Raw genomic sequence first — 15,532 nt, forward strand, 5'->3', positions numbered from 1 at the left:
CTGTAAAACCGCCGTGCTATACCAATGTGCTGTAAAAAAAATCATTTTCTACAGGAGACCAGAAGAGAGTCAACGACCTTTATTTATCCATATATGTGCCACTCAGCAAAAAGGGGAAAAGATGTTACAAGGTTTGCCCTTAAAAGAGAAGCCCGCATGGATTCTGTTACATTTTTTTCCTCTCAAGAATTAGGCCATTTACAAGAACAGAAGAGGGGAGAAAATAAAAGACAGTATACAGTGTAAACACGATAGTATACATGAAAGCAAAAAATAATAAAACGTATCATTGACATCAAATTAAATGAAGGGTATGAATGAGAACTTAAAAACTTTTTTTTTTCCATCAATTAACAGCTCAGCATCCATTTCTACACAGCATGCAATAAGGCACCTAGCTAACACAGGAAGGAGAAAAAAATGCTACAGATTGAAGCAAAACAAATGGGGAGAAACTTAAAAAATATTGCTTGTCGTGCCCTCCCATAAAAACATCTCTTTGCTCCCTTACATATAACCCAAGCCATATCTAAAAAAATACGTTTGTAAAAGATTTTTTTTTTTTCTTTTTTACATATACGAGTCAAGCGTAATGCAGTCTTGGAAAAAATGTCAGCTTTTCTCACAGATTTTTGTTTAGTATGCACAAGCCTTTCAACCAGACTGAGAGTCAACATGAGTAACTGCTATCTATAGTCTATAAACAAGTTATTTCGTTAATTATTCTCAGAAGGGGAACCGGAATAAGGAACAAAAGGAGACTGGTGTAATATGCTAACCAGAAGGTGTTTATTCTCTGTCAGGAATTGTCTTGTGGCTGCGCGTCTCTCATCAGGTTGTCAGCCAGTATTGCTCTCTGTACAGACCGTGTCGTGGTAGACATACAAGAAAATAAGCTCATAAATATACATGGTGGCAAATTCAACTGCTGCTGCTTGAGAACACCCGCAACACAATTAACTGAAAGTGGGGCTCAAAAAAAAAAAAAAAAAAAGTAGAGACAAAGTGGGTCTTACTATCAAAAATGTCATATTTTTGGAACAGCACACTAGTCACCTATACATATATAAAAGAAATCAAGAAGTATTTACAGTGGATTTGCTTCACGTGGGTTACAGGGATGAAAAATGACTAATTGGAGTTCCGGTGTTGCTAGCCTTGAACCAAGTCGAAAAAAAGCTCCTGCGCTCACCACCGAGTAGCTTCATCCAAAAAAAAAAAAAAAAATAGAGAAAAGAATGGGGTTACATTTTTTTCCGGTTTCTTTTAAAAGTGTTCAATATTGAGTTCCTGCGCAAGCGAGAACAAATAATCCAAGCGACGCTTCACCGCAGCTTCTGCTCCGAATGCCAATCAGTCCTTCCAGTCATGTCGTCTTTGTCTTTGTCCATTTCCCCTCAACTGGTCCTCTTCGCTGCAGCTGACCTGACCAGGTACACATCCATAGGAGTCGGCCCAAGGTCTTGTGGCGGGGGCGAGGGGGGGCGCTAGTAGTTACACGAGAAGCCGGGGATTGGTTGAGCACTTGCGTGGGAGCGGGGACCCCCCCCCCACCCCCCCGCCCGCCCCCGCCACTACTCTAAATGGATTCGGTGGTGTCTGGAGAGGGAGGACGAATGGTTGAAGCCTTTCCCGCACTGGGAGCAGCGGTAGGGCTTCTCCACAGAGAGGAGGTGCTGCTTGGGGAAGGCGTTGTTGGGGAAGACCTTAGGCGAGGCGATGGCGCTGTACTGCTCGGGCGTGGGCAGCGGGAGGGGCAGCGGCGGCGACTGCGGCGCCGGCGGCTGCTTGCTCTCCAGGTGGACCCGCTGGTGGCGCGCCAGCGATGAGGAGTGGTTGAAGATCTTGCCGCAGTGGCCGCAGGTGTAGCCCTTGCCCTCGGAGTGGACTCTCTGGTGGCGCGACAGCGAGGACGAGTGGTTGAAGCCCTTGTCGCAGTGGTGGCACATGTAGGGCTTCTCTCCTTGCAGGTGCACCCGCTGCTTGGGGGGGCTGCCGAAGGCCATGGGCTTGCCCGGCTGCGGCGGCGAGAAGACGGGCCCCTGCAGGTGGGTCTTGTGGTGGCGCGAGAGGGAAGAGGAGTGGTTGAAGCCCTTGTTGCAGTGCCTGCAGGTGTAGGGCTTGCCGCCGGCGTGGACCTGCTGGTGCTTCTTCAGGTGGCGCTTGCGGACGAAGCTCTTCCGGCACATGTTGCACTTGTAGGGCTTCTCGCCCGAGTGGATCCGCTGGTGCTCGCGCAGGGTGGCGGCGGCGGCGAAGCACTTGCCGCACTGCGTGCAGCGGTGGGGCTTGTCGGTGAGCACCACGCCGGCGTGGGCGGCGTGGGCCGCGTGGGTCTTCTGGTGCTGCTTCAGGTTGGAGGTGGTGGCGAAGCCCTTGCCGCACTGGCCGCACGTGTAGGGCTTCTCCCGGGCGTGGACCTCCTGGTGCTTCTTCAGGTGCCTCCTGCGGACGAAGCTCTTCCGGCACTGGGTGCACTTGTACGGCTTGTCCTCCGAATGCATCTTCATGTGTTCCCGCAGGGTGATGGCGGCGGCGAAGCTCTTGCCGCACTCCGTGCACCGGTGCGGCTTGTCGGGCAGGTGGATCATCTGGTGCGACTTGAGGCTGAAGGCGTCGATCACGTCCTTGCCCATGATCTCCACGCCCGGCGGCACGTAGGGCTTCTCTTTCATGTGGATCTTCATGTGCTGCTTGAGACTGGCCTCCACGGCGAAGCTCTCGCCGCAGTGGACGCAGATGTACGGGTTGAGGTCCTTGTGGATCTCAAAGTGCTGGTGGAGGTCGGAGATGCTGCCGAAGATCTCGCCGCACTCGTTGCACTGCAGGCCGTGCGCCTCGTGGATGATGACGCCGTTCTCGGACTCCACCGTCAGCTCGCCGCCGTGATCCGACTCCACTTTGACCTCGTGCTCGCTCTCCGTTTTGAGCAGCACCTCGCCGAGCAGCGCCTCGCCCGTCGACGTCTTGATCTCGGCGCCGGCGAAGCAGTGCATGTCGTCGTGCTCCACCTTGATGTAATCGTGGTCCGTCTCCACGATGGCGTCCACGCACGCCACCGCGCCCAGGTCCGTCCCCAGCCCTTGGATCTTTAGTTCCGTGCCGTGGATCTCCAACTCCAGGCCGCGCTTTTCCTCGGTCATGATTTCCGTCTCGGCTCCGTAGTGCAGGTCGACATGGCTGTGGGCTATGACACACTCCGACCCAAGCGTGTCAAGGCCCGGTGTGTCACATTCAGTCTCCGACTCCGCCATGAGCACACACTCCAGCCCCACGACCTCCGTTTTTTCGCCGGACGGTAACTCGACTAAGAATCGGGGTATATTGATCCTGGTTTAGAGGAGCGCGGCGCCGGTGCTGTTTTTTGTCAGTTAGCAGACCTGCAAGAGAGGCCAACACAGCAACGTTAACCACATTGTCTCTTGTCATTTTTATTACGCAACGTCTGTTGTCCCCCTCTCGCCATCAACACCTTCGTTGGCTTCCCTTACAGGAGCTCAGTACAGGGTTGTTGTTGTTCCCCCCCGCCCCCTCCCGCCGCTTCCTTATGTTTTCTTTTCATCTGGAAAGGGCGACCCGGCGGACTCTCGTCTGTATCCCCCTGTTGATCATTGTTTTTCCTATTTGGACAGGTTGTCCGTTCCATTTGGTTTTTGCCTCGTGGCACAATGACAATATGAAGCTATTCCCATTCTTCTGATGAACATATGAGGAGGACAGACTACTCAATTGTTTTCAATCGCCTTCAAAATATTTGATCGGTGTCAATGTGATCTGGTGTTTAACGCGTCTTCCTCGGTCTAGTTGTCTTGTGTTTTGGGAGTCTTTTTCACGTTAACGTTTGAACCTACCACTTGTTAAGACTTTATAAGGGCTCAATCGGACGATGGGCTCAAAAGTGAATGGCTACTTGAAATTGGATTTGACTTTGGGTGAACGTCACCTTATTCAATCGGATGTCGAGGTTTGCATGCTCACCTCACAGTTGCGAGGTTTTGGGGTCAGGTCTATGGTCTGAACCGCCTGCGTGGAGTTTTCATGTTCTCCTCGAGCTAGCTTCCTCCCGCATCGCAAAAACATGCTTTATGGCTTATTTGAAGACGGTTGACATTTCCCGTAGGTGAACCGTTGTTGGGTGTACCCCACTTCTCATCCAAAAGTCAGTCATGGATGGGATGGGATCCTTGGAAATGTTGTGCTTAACAGAACAGTGCTGCACAAGTGTTAGCGTTCTGTGTTATTCTTTAAAAAAAAAAAAAACAACAACAACAAAAAAACTTGGACGCAATCTTGGTGAAACTAAATCGCGCTATCCAATTTGCTTCAAGACACGATTAGCCGTCGCTTGCTACATGAGACATGACACCACTCGATAAACAAAAGGACTTAGTAGAGCAAGTCCACCAAGTCTTGTATAAGATTGTATGTCGTTTTTTTTTTCTTATTGGCCTCTGTTACACCTCAGAAATCAGCTGAGCCATTATAGTGTTGTAGCGGCAAGAAACTCGGCGAAAGATTTCATTTCATTTCTCAAGTAACATTCCAAAGTTGAGTTTTTTTTTTGTCGGAAATGTCAGACAATGGCAAAATGTTAAATTTACATTTTGAAAATTGAGTCTAATCACTTATGTTTAGCACATAACCGCGTTTCGACCACTAGAGCCGGGGGCACTATTCCGTCTTTCTACCTTCAAAGCCAGGAGAGCGGATACGTTTTTTTTTTTTTTTTTTTAAATCCAATTCTCGGTCTCTTAGCCAATGAAACGCATTAGAATATACAAGTGACTGTGTCGTGAGACCGCAGAGGATGTCCGGAATTTTTTCTGTCATTAATGGCGACGCAGACAATCGCGGGAGCTCTGAAATAAGTGACAGCAGTGGGGGAAAAAAAAAAAAAAAAAAAAAAAAAAAAAAAACTCGATGCGCTTGTGGATTTTGAACCAGTGGACCCAGTTGGACGTGATATATAGTTAAGATATTTGTAGACATTGACGATAGCGACGTCTTTGTAACAGAATAGAGAATGGTAATCCCCACTCTTGTTTTTTTTCTTTTCTTTTAATAGTACTTCTCTTGCACTGTGAGTTAATTTTTACACGGACCCTCAATTTGTAGTAAAATACCCAGCTCTGCTTAACACCAGTATTGACGTGCAGCACACAAAGACAGTTGTGGGGTGTGCCAGGGTTTTATATATAAAATTTCCACTTTACTCCAAATGGACATACTTGCCTGAGTGTCTTTTAATTGATGGCTTGTTCGAGAATAAAGTGTGAGGGGCAGATCCGCGGCTGTGACGATCACAGGAACGCTCAGATATCTGTAAAAGATTCTAACTTTAATATGCATTCTTAGACGTTTGTGTCAATTATCTTTGTAAGGGAGGAAAATCATTACACAAAAGAGGACCAAGAGCTGACAACAAAGACTTGTATTAGTCCGTCCTCACCACAAAAGTCATGTCACAAAGGCACATTTGAAAGTATTCTAGATTTCACTGTCACTTGTCTCTCATCAACTGATAACACACTGATCTGCAAGGAGGCTGTAACTTGGCCTCTAGCTTTACTATACATCTTCTCAAAGGAAAACGCCCTTTGTGTTGCTTCTCAACAACTTTGATGAGTAATTAGGGACACATCCCATCTTTAAATTAGGCTCACAAGTTCAAACAAGCACATAATGTGGGGGGGAAAAAAAACAACATTACAATTGTTTGCAGGTCCCGCTACCTGTGTGACTTAGCTTATTACTGTAATATACATCGTCACAGAGGAAATCCACCATTAAAACTTTGCTCTCAGCAGTCTTAATAGGCTGTTCGGGACATACCAAACGTCCAAAAGTGCACGCAATCACAAAGCGTGAGAGAAAAAAAGCAACAAACTATGTAGTTATGTTAAACTATGGTCCTACACTGCTGATGTGGACCTCAACATGATAAATACCAGTAAGATCTGGCAAGGGAGTTTCTAAGTATAGCAACAAATGTTTATTGCTTTCATATATACATTTAGAGGAAATGCCCGTATAACCAACCTTGATAGTCAATTAGTGGCACACCATATTGTTGTACATAAGAGTATGTAAGCAAATTGTGAATACATTTTGGGGGAAATGCATAGATTAAGTTAGAGGTATGTTTACAATGTTGATGTGGCCCTGTCAATTATAAATGCCTACATACTTTAACATGTGGTAAGCATGTTTTAATGTAGACTAGTAATGCTTATTGCTTTTAGTATCTGTCTCAGACGAAATGCCACTTTAAAATGCTTCTCTATCATCTAATTTGACGAGCAATTAGGCACACGACTGATTCGACCTTAACTTATAAACATGCAAGAACAAAGTGGGAAAAAATTGGTCGGAAAAAAGCAACATTGAACTAAAAGGTGGCTATTTTAAAAATTAACCTTACAAGACCGATGTGGGCCTCTCCATCATAAATTCAAACATACTTTTTCAGAAGGATGTTGACTTTTTATCAATAGTAGGCGAACGCGCATCCGATTAGCAAACTCTCCAAAGCCAATATACAGGCTAAGTGTCAATTAGCAGGCTAGGTTAGCAGTCATAACGAGCTAAACAGCATCAAAGTAGCCAAAATCGTCATCGGGCTCTCGAGTGCAGTTTAATCTGCAAAGCGACAGGCCCACTGGCCTGAACCGCTTTCAACCCGCGCGGCTCTTTGTTCCCCACCCGACGTGATATCCACTTTGCGCCCAGGCGTTGTCAAAACGCAGTTTTAATAATAAAACGTTGGACCGATGGCTCGCTAGCCTCTCCTCCAAAACGGCTACAAAAATAGCTCCCGTAGCCGCTAGTTAGCTGGCTACGGTCGAGGGGAAACTGGTTAACGCCACAGCAGCTTTGTGTTAGCCGCTAAGTGGTCGCCATTTAGCGCGCTAACTAGCCCCGTATAGCAAGAACACACCGACGAAGCCAACAAACTGGCGGTGATACTTACGCTGTTGAAAAAAAAATTGGTTTTGAAATTAGGAGGTAAAATGTATTTCGTTGCGACTAAAGGGCGCGGTTGTCGACACGGAAATGGTCCTCTTGCGTGCGTATTAACAGGCCATCTTGTTGTGCCACACCAGCAGCTAGCCAGCTCAAGGACTACAATGCTCGCGTAAGATGGCTGCCGCGAGCTAACGTAAGCCAACTTAGCTTCCGCCCTCCCCAAACCGCATTGGATCAGCAGCAAAGCCCCGAGCCATGTCCAAATAAGTCAACCGCCCCGCGTCTATGTGACAAACCACGAACGTGTTCTTAAAAAAATCTTCTCGGTCATAAAAAAAATGATAATGACGCGACCGTGTCTTGAAAGCTAATGATAAAGTTAGCAAGCTAATAAGAGTTGGGCTAGTAGCCGAAGAGGGACAAAGATGACTAACATCGAGGGCGATGAAAACGGAGGGGAAAGCCCGGGAAGGTTGTCTTTTTGCTATTAAACGAACCCCTTAACTGCCGCGCTAGATCCACAAAGACATGTTGTGATTCAATACCAGTTTCGAAACTTTATTACACGATCACCATAGCTTGGTTCGAGGTGCGTGTATAGCATGTACCACCAAACCGGGTCTTGGTGGACTGCGGCACCCCTTTCAATGGCGGCCTTGCTGGCTAACCAGCTCCAGCCTACGTTAGCGTGCGAGCTACGTAGCCGCGGTGCCAAGCTAACCCGTCGGCTAAGCCACCTCCAGTCCTCCCTGGTTCCCCTCGCAACCCTCAGGTGACCACTTTTAACATCGAAGCTGTTTATTTATTAAACCAACCGTTCGACCACATTATCATAAGCCTATGAATAGACGCCATTTCCATATGGACGGGGTCGTTAAAGCAGTGTACTGCAAAAACGACTACAAAAATCAACAGTCAAGAGAGAATGAGAGAGGGGGGTAACATCGCGTTTAAAACCTTTAATAATCAAAACAATAATACAACAATGTGCATAGTGGATCGAGGCCTTGTATTTTTCCATGACAGAGTTCGCAGGCTGCTTGAACAACTACAACGCGAAAGCACAAATATGGGCGAGCATCCGTGCAAGGATCGGCGTCATTTCCCAACTAAGCGCTCCCCTTGCCTCTCAAGATGAGCCCGTTCCTCAATAATAAAGCAAACCAGGAGGAAAATATCGCCACAGTTTACGTGTTCCACACACATATGCACCCACCCACCTTTATGCCTTCTTCTGGCGTGGAACTAAAGAGACAAACGAAGGGATCGCTCGCGTTTACAAGACGAGATAAAGAAAGTCCGGCTTGTTGTAAGTCTCGTTTGTGGTGTTTGTCTTGGTGTCCGACTGTCCGGGGTACACAAGCGTGTTGTGCCGAGCTGGCGCCACAGTGCTCATCTGGCGCCAACGTTGGACCGCCGACGCGCTTTAGCGAAAAAGCAAGTGTTGTCGTTTCCACACGCCACCCAGGCCGATATCGCCTCCTGCAGCCGAGGAGCCGCGCATCAAGGTACCAAAACGGCCACATCATAGGGTCAGGCCCTCAAAATCTTTCAAGTAAAAGCAACCTTTATAACATTATACAATCAGGAGTTATACAGATCAATGTTTTTGGATTAACGCCCGCCCCGTAATTAATGTCCAATAAAACAATGATTTTGAACAGATGTGCTTTATTATAATAGTATTCTTCCAGTAGCGAGATGCATGATTTCACAAAGCATTACAGATTTTTGCTCCTCTGGTTACGCAACTCAACTTTATTTACAGATAACTAAAACAAAAAAACAAAAAAAACGATGCATACAAAGTGCTGTACATAAAATAAAAATTGGATTTATGAAAGCAAAGACACTTAAAACAATAAATTGATAACAAAAAACAAAACAATAAACACAATACAAAACACAATACAAAACACACACAAACACACACAAAAGTAGAGTCGAAAGCCAAAGAATAAAAATGTGCTTCAAGATGAGTTTTGAAGATGGACAAAAAGGGGGATGGCCTAACGTTTCACGGGAGGTCATTCCAAAGGGAGGGACTGGCAACAAAAATAGATGAATAAACTTGAAACATAAAAATAAACTTGAAACATAAAACATAAGGAAACTGAACACTATTTAAAAGGCAAACAGTCACAAAAGTAAAAACAATAAAAGGAAATAAGATACCAAAACAACTCGTAACGGTCTCATGCTGTGTTGAATGCCATCCGTCCATATTCTAATGATCCTCGTTAGGGTTGCAGGTGTGGTGGAGCCAGCTTCAAATGCATAAAAAGTACAACATGTTTTTTCTTTATTCTGAGCATCCCGAGGAGCGCACCAACATACTACCATGACATCATAAAGGTAAATAGTAGAAAGAAACAATGAATTGGTTTGGAAGTGATTCTCAAAGTGTGGGCTCCCTCTAGTGGTATGTGGAAGAATCACTGAATTAAACGTTGAAGCTGTGTATTATGTTACATTGTCTCAAACGTTTGTTTTTTTTAATCCAGTACAGTACGTTTGTTAGTATAGTTCAGTTGTATTTCACATTTAGGCATATTTAACCCTTTTACAACTGTTTGTTTTCAAACCGTTATCTTGGTACGCTTTTTATCTCTGGCTGCTAAGTCTTATTTCGTGAATACTTGTCCATTTAAAGTAAAGGAGCATGTGTTTGTCTTAGTTTCAGGTAGCGCCACCCGCCCATTCATCGACTGGGAATACTGGTTTTGCAGTGTGAACAGATCACATAGCTCACATTCTGTCACACGCGTCAGTCGCTCAGTTTCACCGAAGCGGCTAACTTCAGGAACTTAATCCCTCTCGTTACTGAGTTTTTGTCTGTGCATCTCAAGACCTGTCGTTTAACCGTGGATTTCGAATCTTTCATATTAACAGTACATCGTTTGTGACTGCAAGGAATAATGTCGCACCCCAGCACTTTGGATTTGGACCGATACAACACCACGGAGAGAGACCGTCGCTCCACAAGCCGCAGCCTGAACAGGACGGCGCAGGCCAAACGCGGCGAGGTCCTCTGCGACTTCTGCACCACCAGGAAGCAGAAGGCCGAGAAGTCCTGCTTGGTGTGCCTGGCGTCCTACTGCGAGATTCACCTCCAGTCTCACTACGACTACCCGGCGCTGATGAAGCACAAACTGGTCAAAGCGACTGGCCAGATGAGGGAGAAGATCTGCGCTCAGCACGACAAGCTGCTGGAGGCCTTTTGTCGTACTGACCAGACGTCCGTGTGCGTCCTGTGTATGATGGATGAGCACAAGCACCATGACATCGTCCCGGCTGGAACCGAGAGGACGGAGAAACAGGTGAGTGGGAGGAGTTACTATATTGGCTTTTTGTGTGGAATTTCGCAATGAACCTAAAATTCACTGTAACCTTACAAGTGAACTTGGTGAATCATTTGAACGGACATGTTCGATTGTTTCAGTACTTAAAGAGAAAAGTCAACCCAAACATATTTTTTTTCAAGAATATGTTCTATGCAAGCCCACTTAGTTGAAACGAGGCAGTATGAGTAATATGAAATATGAGTTAAGCAGCAAAATCCACCTGTTTTTAGCCATCTTTGTTGGCGGCCATTTTGTCACTTCTGTTTGACTGAAAATTACAACACAACTACTCAGGGTAACGACCAGTCACGGCTGACCTGTTTTCCGAAGCTGAGCCGCGATTGGTCGTTACCTGAGCCCCGAGCAACTGTGATGTCATTTTCAGTCGACAGCAAGTGACAAAATGGCCGCCCTCTGAGGTGGACAAAAACGGCTGGATTTTGCTGCTTAACTCATATTCCACAAACGCAATATTAACCAGAATGCCGTGTTTCAAACTGCTTCAAACAGGATGCTCTCGGAGGAAAGTGGCCAATGAACTGAACTTATAGTTTAGGAGCAGTGTCATCAACAGGGTGCAACAGTAGACGTCCTTGGAAATTTTCCTTGATCAAACACCTGTTGTGTCCAACATTTTGCCGTTCAAAAAAAAATAAAAATGGGTGAACTTAAAACTTCGATAACATTTTAAGTTGAGCAATTCAAAGCAAGTCAAATTTGGATTTCCCACATTTCACAGATAGAAATGAGAGTTTACAGAGCTGTTGTCCCTTGCATTGTCCCCCCAAACTAAAGATTTAAGGAAAAATTACTCAGCAAATTGTTTTGGATCAAACGACTTGCTTGCTTAATAACTAAAATTATTGGCATAAATGTCAATCATTTTGATTTCAAAGTTGTTCCAGCTTTAATTTTAAAAATTTTTTATAACCCCCAAAACTACAAGTTGTGTTTTTGCAGTGTAGAACACATAAGGGGGAGCACGTAACTCCAATGATTTGTGACGTATCTTGAGTTCTTCCTGAAATGAATCCCGGAAGCCCGATATCCTAAACTTTTTGTGAAAAGAAAAGTGTCATGTTGTAATGTTCTGTCATTTCCTCCTTAGAAACAACTTGGCGCCACGCTGCACAAATCCCAGCAGAGGATTGACGAGAGGGTCAAAAAGTGGCAGGATCTCCGACAGGCTGTGGAAGCTGTGAAAGTGATGGCATTCAATCACCTTGTTCAGCAAATAGTGGCTATTTATTTACACAACTTCAGATAGGGGAGGCCTTTAATTGTGTTTTTTTAATAAGAAAATAGCACTCTATAACATTTTACTTTGAGTGTTATTATGGCTGTCAACATTTTTACCCCACCAGTTTCGTTTAAACATCTTTTGGTAATAACACCGCAACAACTGATGCTATTTATTAGCCTGTGCCTCTGTAGGCGCTACTGTTTTGGTTAGCAACAGAGTTCAAAATGACTATCAGTGACAACAATAGTGTCTCTGAACCGACACCTTTACAGTTCTGATGGGGAAAGGGGTGCGTTTGTTTGTCTTACGGGAAAAAAAAATGTCCACCCAATCCCAAGAAACTCACGTTCCTCTGGTTTCTTTTGCGACATCGTCAGCACTCAGCGGAGTCGGTCCTGGAAGAGAACGAGCGGATCTTCACGGAGCTGCTGCTCTCCATCGAGAGGAAGTACAACGAAGTCAAGGAGATGGTCCGCTTGCACGAGCGAAGCACGGTGAGCCGCGGGGAAATTCTCCTGGACCGCTTGGAGGAAGAGATCACCCTGCTGAGGAAGAGACACACAGACCTGGAGAAGCTGTCGCACACCGACGACCACATACACTTTCTGCAGGTGAGCATGACCTTGAAAGAGAAGGGAAAAAAAAAAAAGAGGCTCGCAATTGTTATGGCACCGGCTATTTATGAAGGCTACGCGCCAGGAAAACAGCAGTACTGCTATTTCATGTCCTTCTATCCACTTGTCTTCTTTAGTCACGTGTACAGTGAGCTGTGGCCAGCTGACTTTGGGTATGGAGCAGTGGTACATCCTGGATTGCTCTGTATTAAATATAATGTCTGGATAGACACTTCTGGGGGAAATAAACAATGCTGGACCTTTTTTTTGGCATTTTGCTGGTTTTTTTCCACTTTATTTTCTGCAAATAAATCCTCTAAAATGACAATATTTGGAAATTGCGGGTTATGTTGTCATTACTTTATAGAATAATACAAAATATTTTACTCAAACATATCCGGTACCTGTAAATAGCAAAATCAGAGAAACCCATGTTTTTGTAGTGGTCTGTCCATTTTTTTAGAGCTTCATTTATGGGTCCCCTTCAGCGCCAAATACTTTCCACTAGTTTCGATGTTTTTCATCCCCAGTGTTGCCACAGTTACCTTGAAAAAGTAACTGAGTTGCTTTACTGATTACTTGCTTTAAAAAGTAACTAAACCTTAGATTACAGGTTACTTTAATAGTTACATTCAGCAGAGATACTGACAACCCTGCTTAACAAAAATGTGAACAGTGGCATCGAAGAATAAAGTTTGTTTTCATTCATGTTCCTGGCATCAGTGGTCATCCGCTTTGTTTTTTTTCCAGAGTTGGCAGTCTCTGTCCGGCCCTTCGGGTTACGAGGACCTGAACAACGTCAGCGTTGCTCCCAATTACTCCTTTGACGCCACCAAGAGAGCCATCGCTGCCCTGAAATTACAAGTGGAGGAAATCAGCAAGCGAGAGACGGCTAAAATCTCTTCCGCGGGTTGGCAGATTGAGCTTGGCGTGCCGCGCCATTAATTGTCTTCCCTCCTTAAACTGTCACTTTCCCCGTGTTTTGTCACCAGTGAAAGAAGTCTACATCACGCAAGAAAGCGAGAAGAAAACAAAGAGGGAATCAATGTTTTTGACAGAGCCACGGACGATGGAAGAACCAAAGACCAGGGAGGATTTCGTGAGATGTAAGTTGTACCGAACAAAAATAATGAAAATATAAATGCAACATTTCTATGCACACAAGTCTCTGTACGAAGTTACGGGTACATTGGAAGACGTTGAGAAGATTTGGAAAAAGACACATGGAAAACTATCATCTCACACCTGCTCACATTTAAAGACGAGTTAAGAGTTTTTTGTCGGATGCGAACGAGATTGCTGAGAACAGAGGGGGATTTGTCCCGTCGGAAAAAGCTCATCATGGATGGTCGTAACATCATGTGGTGTAGGAACTGACACCAGCGTTCCAATAACACACGTGACAGAACAGAACAGGTTTGGTGAAGTGGGAGAAAGCAAACGTACAGAAAGGTTTTCCTGCAGCAACTTGAGCGAGTCATTCAACAAGCTCTGCTTTCAATATTATGTCAACATTGGTCATCCATGTTCTAAAAATAAAATCAATCTAAATATATCGAGGCTAGAATCTCAACAAGTGTCCCACATTCCACATTTTTAGCCCTTCAGCCAACCCCTCGAATTTTTTTTCCCCACAATCTCAGGCCTCATCATTGACTTGAACGACTTTTGTTGTTTTATTCAGATTCTTGCCAGCCGATTCTGGATGTCAACACTGTGCACCGCAACCTTCACCTCTCCGAGGGCAACCGCACCGCCACAATGAAGAGCGAGCCGAAGAACTACCCTGATCACCCGGAACGATTTGACCACTGGCAGCAGGTTGGCATTTATTATTAGTGTTCCGCCGCAAATTGCGGTCGCTTCATCGTTGGCGCCCACAGGTGATTGTGTTATTTTAAACGATTATATATTTTTATATGGCTTTTTACAGTATACACCTCCTTCACTATCCCCTTCCACGGATAGCAGCAATCTGCAAATAATTCACGCAACAACAAAATGGTGGCAAAACACCACATGAAGCTCCTCAACTCGCTTTAACTTAGTTCCTTGGTACCAAGATGCCACAAGATGTCGGCAAAGCGCTACCTGACGCACCTCAACTCACTTCACATGAAAAAAGTCTACACATCTGTTCAAATGTTACATTTTTGCGATATAAAAAAATGAGACTAAGATAAATTATTTCTAAACTTTTTTCCACTCCATTGATCTGACCTTTAACCTGTGCAACTCAAAGGATTTATTTATTATTTTTTTTATAGAATGGAAGTTGAAGTTGAGTTCACTTCCTAACTAGTTTGGTGATTGTCTTTCCTTCCCTTTGTTCAAGGTGCTTTGCAAAGAAAGCCTGGCCGGGAGTCGCTACTACTGGGAAGTGAGTTGGAAGGGATCGGAGATCGACGTGGCCATCACCTATCGGGGCATTTTCCGAAAAGGAAACGACAACGTGTGCAGTCTGGGCTGGAACGACAAATCCTGGAGCCTCTACTGCTCGCAGTCCAAGTTCTCCTTTGTGCACAACAACAAGAGCACGGACCTACCCGTCCCCAGGTCGTCTCGCGTCGGCATCTACTTGGATCACGTGGCGGGAGTGCTGGCGTTTTACAGTGTGTCCGATGCCATGCAGCTTCTGTACCAGGTTCGCACTACTTTTACTGAAGCCGTGTACCCGGCTTTCAGTGTATGGGGCTACGGTAGCACCATTAGACTGTAGGAGAGTGGAATTGACTTGAGTGGCATCTAAAGTGGGAGAGAAAAAAATTTGACAAGTGTGTGATTACGGCTCTTAGAGGTCAACCACACACATAACTGTCTACATCAACAATTGCGAGTCTCCATCCCCAAAACCAGAAGTCTGGCGTACAAGGCTGACGTGTAAGAGGTAGCACACCATACATCGCAAGATAATCACTCAGGATAATCATTAGAGATACAGAATCGGGCCTTTGCTGACTTTGATTGCGTCTACGTTTAAGTGTATTATATGAGCTACATAAACATGCTTATGTCATTTCTTACCCAAAAAATGCATATGGATTTTGATGCTCACACAAAGCAGGTTTTGCTATCTGAATTTGTGAAATGACTGCAACTTTAATAAATATCATTAAAACTCACAAGTCTTCAAATGTGCAACTAGGATACATGCAGGCAGTACATCCAAACCCACGCAAGTACGGGGAGAACGTGCAAGTACACACAAGCGGGCCTGAGCCCCGGACTCAGAATCTCAGGACTATGAGGCAGAAGTGCTAACCAAATTCCACTGTGCTGACGATAATCAAAACATCCATCCAACCATCCATGGTCTTTTGGCCTCAACTGAGAATCAAACCAAGAACTCAAAAGTGCTATGCTAA

General features: G+C 45.2%; 2 protein-coding genes across 8 annotated transcripts; one reads left to right on the forward strand and one right to left on the reverse strand.

Annotated features, from left to right (window-relative positions):
* Positions 1–64: 64 nt before the first annotated feature.
* Positions 65–8,459, reverse strand: LOC147140130 (uncharacterized). 3 transcript variants are annotated; one of them, XM_086044284.1, is made up of 3 exons: positions 8,187–8,459; positions 5,233–5,320; positions 65–3,380 (listed from the first exon to the last, which is right to left on the reverse strand). In XM_086044284.1, the coding sequence occupies exon 3, from the start codon at positions 3,252–3,254 to the stop codon at positions 1,575–1,577; it is 1,680 nt and encodes a 559-aa protein (XP_085900410.1). In that variant the 5' UTR covers positions 3,255–3,380; positions 5,233–5,320; positions 8,187–8,459; the 3' UTR covers positions 65–1,574. The 3 variants fall into 3 exon arrangements, with proteins under 3 accessions (XP_085900410.1, XP_085900412.1, XP_085900411.1); XM_086044286.1 differs by lacking the exon at positions 8,187–8,459 and adding an exon at positions 7,464–7,655; XM_086044285.1 differs by lacking the exon at positions 8,187–8,459 and adding an exon at positions 6,971–7,445.
* ftr14l (finTRIM family, member 14-like) lies at positions 7,247–15,292 on the forward strand. 5 transcript variants are annotated; one of them, XM_086044281.1, is made up of 8 exons: positions 7,247–7,438; positions 9,899–10,286; positions 11,419–11,514; positions 11,931–12,164; positions 12,918–13,077; positions 13,160–13,273; positions 13,852–13,988; positions 14,503–15,292. In XM_086044281.1, the coding sequence occupies exons 1-8, from the start codon at positions 7,392–7,394 to the stop codon at positions 14,884–14,886; spliced, it is 1,560 nt and encodes a 519-aa protein (XP_085900407.1). In that variant the 5' UTR covers positions 7,247–7,391; the 3' UTR covers positions 14,887–15,292. The 5 variants fall into 5 exon arrangements, with proteins under 5 accessions (XP_085900407.1, XP_085900406.1, XP_085900405.1 ...); XM_086044280.1 differs by lacking the exon at positions 7,247–7,438 and adding an exon at positions 7,478–7,738; XM_086044279.1 differs by lacking the exon at positions 7,247–7,438 and adding an exon at positions 7,792–8,474.
* The last annotated feature ends 240 nt before the right edge of the window (positions 15,293–15,532 follow it).

The sequence above is a fragment of the Filicampus tigris genome, chromosome 11 (assembly GCF_054856515.1).
Source record: "Filicampus tigris isolate MCC_2025a chromosome 11, RoL_Ftig_1.0, whole genome shotgun sequence".
NCBI classification, from domain to species: domain Eukaryota; kingdom Metazoa; phylum Chordata; class Actinopteri; order Syngnathiformes; family Syngnathidae; genus Filicampus; species Filicampus tigris.

Coding starts and splice junctions, on each gene's coding strand:
- LOC147140130 (XM_086044284.1), bottom strand. CDS start 3,254: ATGGCGGAGTCGGAGACTGAATGTGACACACCGGGCCTTGACACGCTT.
- ftr14l (XM_086044279.1), top strand. CDS start 8,101: ATGAGCCCGTTCCTCAATAATAAAGCAAACCAGGAGGAAAATATCGCC. Junction 10,287..11,418: donor CCGAGAGGACGGAGAAACAG/GTGAGTGGGAGG, acceptor TTTCCTCCTTAG/AAACAACTTGGCGCCACGCT. Junction 13,078..13,159: donor GGCTAAAATCTCTTCCGCGG/GTTGGCAGATTG, acceptor TTTTGTCACCAG/TGAAAGAAGTCTACATCACG.